Source organism: Musca vetustissima, unplaced genomic scaffold, assembly GCF_032173495.1.
Source record: "Musca vetustissima isolate MV318-11 ecotype Yass unplaced genomic scaffold, APGP_CSIRO_Mvet_v1 utg127484, whole genome shotgun sequence".
In the NCBI taxonomy this organism is placed as follows: domain Eukaryota; kingdom Metazoa; phylum Arthropoda; class Insecta; order Diptera; family Muscidae; genus Musca; species Musca vetustissima.
In genome coordinates this window covers 33619-36628 of record NW_026885662.1, presented here as the reverse complement: position 1 = coordinate 36628, position 3010 = coordinate 33619, and the positions used below count along the sequence as shown (strand labels likewise).

The 3010-nt window shown below is 34.9% G+C and overlaps 1 protein-coding gene across 1 annotated transcript; it reads left to right on the top strand.

Annotated features, from left to right (window-relative positions):
- The first annotated feature begins 2040 nt into the window (after positions 1–2040).
- LOC133332892 (uncharacterized) lies at positions 2041–2664 on the top strand. The gene has a single exon (XM_061541260.1). The coding sequence runs from the start codon at positions 2041–2043 to the stop codon at positions 2662–2664; it is 624 nt and encodes a 207-aa protein (XP_061397244.1).
- Positions 2665–3010: the final 346 nt, after the last annotated feature.

Here is a 3010-nt window from a genome sequence, read left to right as displayed (position 1 = left end):
GTGACCCATCCGAAATTTCATCCAAATCGGATCATAAATGCGACCTGTATTTTGTTCACAAAAATACATGGACAGACGTACATGCGTAAATCGACTCAGAAGGTGATTCTATGCATATTCTCAGAAGGAACCATGTGTCTATCTCGTTTGCTTTTGCCTGTTACAAACATATGCACACAGACATAATACCCTGTACCACAGTGTGGTGAAGGGTATAACCAGTGGGCCAAACAGTATAGTCGGACGGGCCCCACCATCAGCGCTATATTTCCGCCCTCTAGTGTGGAAATGGGTTACTAAATAATATCTGAATAATTAAATGTAACTCCCACATTCGAGCACATACGACAATATAATTGGTATCAATTTAAAGGCCAACCACTCATTTTGGATGTACTATCAACTTCTCGGGCCTATGTTCTTCAGGAGTAAATATATTCCCTATAGAATAAAAAATGTGTAACTTTTCACACAAAAGTCAGTGCCCATTCGACCCTCTAAAAATTGACCAATTTTCATCAAATCAGGCATGCTTTTTCTTTAGTCCGATCCCGTTCTTCATGTAAAATTTCGGACCATAATTTCAGCCTCTGGAGAGACCAGGAAAACGGACAAATGTTAAATATTTGGTCCATTTCATCCCCTAAATATTAACCGATCTTTACCAAAAACAATAGGGGTCTTCATTGGGCAGAACCCTTCCTACATAGAAAATTTCGTTAAGATTGGTTCATAACTGTGGCCTGTATCGTGTTTACAAATTATAATGGACAGACGGACGGACGGACACACATGTCTAGATCGACTCAGCTAGTCGAGATATGACAATCGGCATACACATTTGTGGGTCTAGGACCAATATTTCGCGGCGTTACAAACTCTTGGGGCTGCACAAAGCTATAATACCCTGACAAATGATGTGTGGGTTATAACGATATTGACAAAAATTCAACCCTTTACGCAAGAAATGTATGTCAAAAATGTCTGTATGTAACTATGATACGGATTGCCAAAGGCATACCTGTGTATGTGGGTAACTTCTATTAAGCAGCTGTCGCCTTCAAAAGCAAATAAAATTTTGCAAAATAACAACAACAAATCATAAAAACGCATTTTAATGTTAACCACGCATTAAATGTCAAATGTCACATCAGCTTCAAATAATTTGACAAATTGTTCGACAGTTTGACACAAATAGCTATTTGCCAGCGATGGGGTGCCAAAACTTCTTCTATTTAAGTTATGTAGACATTTACACCACCATAAATGTTCAAGAAAAACACACAAAGAGACTTAAAATGATAGATATTTAAACGAAGTGATTGATTTGGAAGCTTATGGATGAAGCGAACATGAACAATTTTGCATGACAGCATAGTGGCGGAACATGTGTATTTATATTCATTAAACAACAAACATGAAAAAAACGCGATAAAAATGTTAACCTAAATGCGGCACAATTCTTGTGTTCTTTTTTGGTATGATTTATGTTTGACAGAGATTTTTTTGTGAGTGTAGGTAGTAACACCATCATTATTATCATCATCGTCATGACATGAAGAAATTATATTTTACAGATGATTATTATTTTTGTTCGCTTTGTTTGATTCGATTATTAAGCTTCAGACAAAGACTTTCTCAAAACTAGATCACACGAGTGTTCCAGATATGTTCTGAGCTATAAAATGAATGTGGGAAATATCGATGTTCAGTTGGAGCATTTTCATGTGGGAAACACACAAACAAAACTTGACGCCTTTATGTCTAGATTTTTTTAATAAATAACATTGTCATATTTTTTGCTATAAAAATGGTACTTCTGGGGTCGTTCGATTTTTTTCTCTAATAAAAAATGTGATTTTTTCTATAGAAAAAGACACCGGACTCCTGAGGTCGTGCATTTTGGACTGAAAAAAACAGTCATTTTTGTACAAAAAATATGTCTCCATAGAAACAACTTTATAGACTCCCTTTGTTTAATTTAAAAATTAGTTGTCAAAATTTGTTTCTTAAAATTTCAAAATTAAAAAAAAAATAATTATGAAAATCGGCCATAAAATACACCGCTTCTTCTTAAATAATTACCACGTTCTATCATTTGTTTGCATCCCCTTTTTAATGCTTTATGGATTTCTACATCGGGAATTGGTCAAAAACAATCGAGACCTGATTTATTGGAATAAGCTGCTAAAGAGATCCATTGAAGAGCTAGATCAATATGGATTTCTTTTGATCGCATGCATTCTCAGCTTTAAAGTCCTTATCGTAATATTTATCATCCTCCGCAATTCTCGAACAATGGACTATTATAATCATCTATCACAATTAGAAGTTAAAAAACGTTATGCTGATTTTCTGCTCTTGCGATTACTATCGGAAATCGATGCATTTGAAATGGAATATTTGAGAACAAAGAATACTAAGGAATTGCCGAATATGAAAGCGGTTATGAGAGCACATGACGGAATCACATGGAGTATACAAAAATTTCGACGAGATGCCCGAAAATTGTTGTGGCCAAATGAAATGGAAATCATGTTATCTATTGAGGATGTTTATGGGCTAATGGCTGAGGAAGAGAATTTCTTGAAAAAATCCAAATTCTATCACATGAACATTCATGCCAGTAATGATTTGATAAAGAAACTAATAAATCCCATTTAATATGAAAGGAAAAAAACATGCAGAGTCTAAAATCAAATCATTCACAGATCCTTAGGTCGGTGGTTTTTTTCTATAGAAAAAAATTCACAGACCCCTAGGTCTTTTTTCTATAGAAAAAAAAATTCACAGACCCCTAGGTCGGTGCAGAATCTAAAATCAAATCATTCACAGACCCCTTAGGTCGGTGTTTTTTTCTATAGAAAAAAATTCGCAGACACATATTTCGGTGTTTTTTCTATAGAAAAAAATTCACAGACCCCTAGGTCGGTGTTTTTTTTCTAGGTCGGTCGTTTTTTTTAGAAAAAAATTCACAGAAAAAAAATTCCAGACCCCTAGGTCGGTGTTT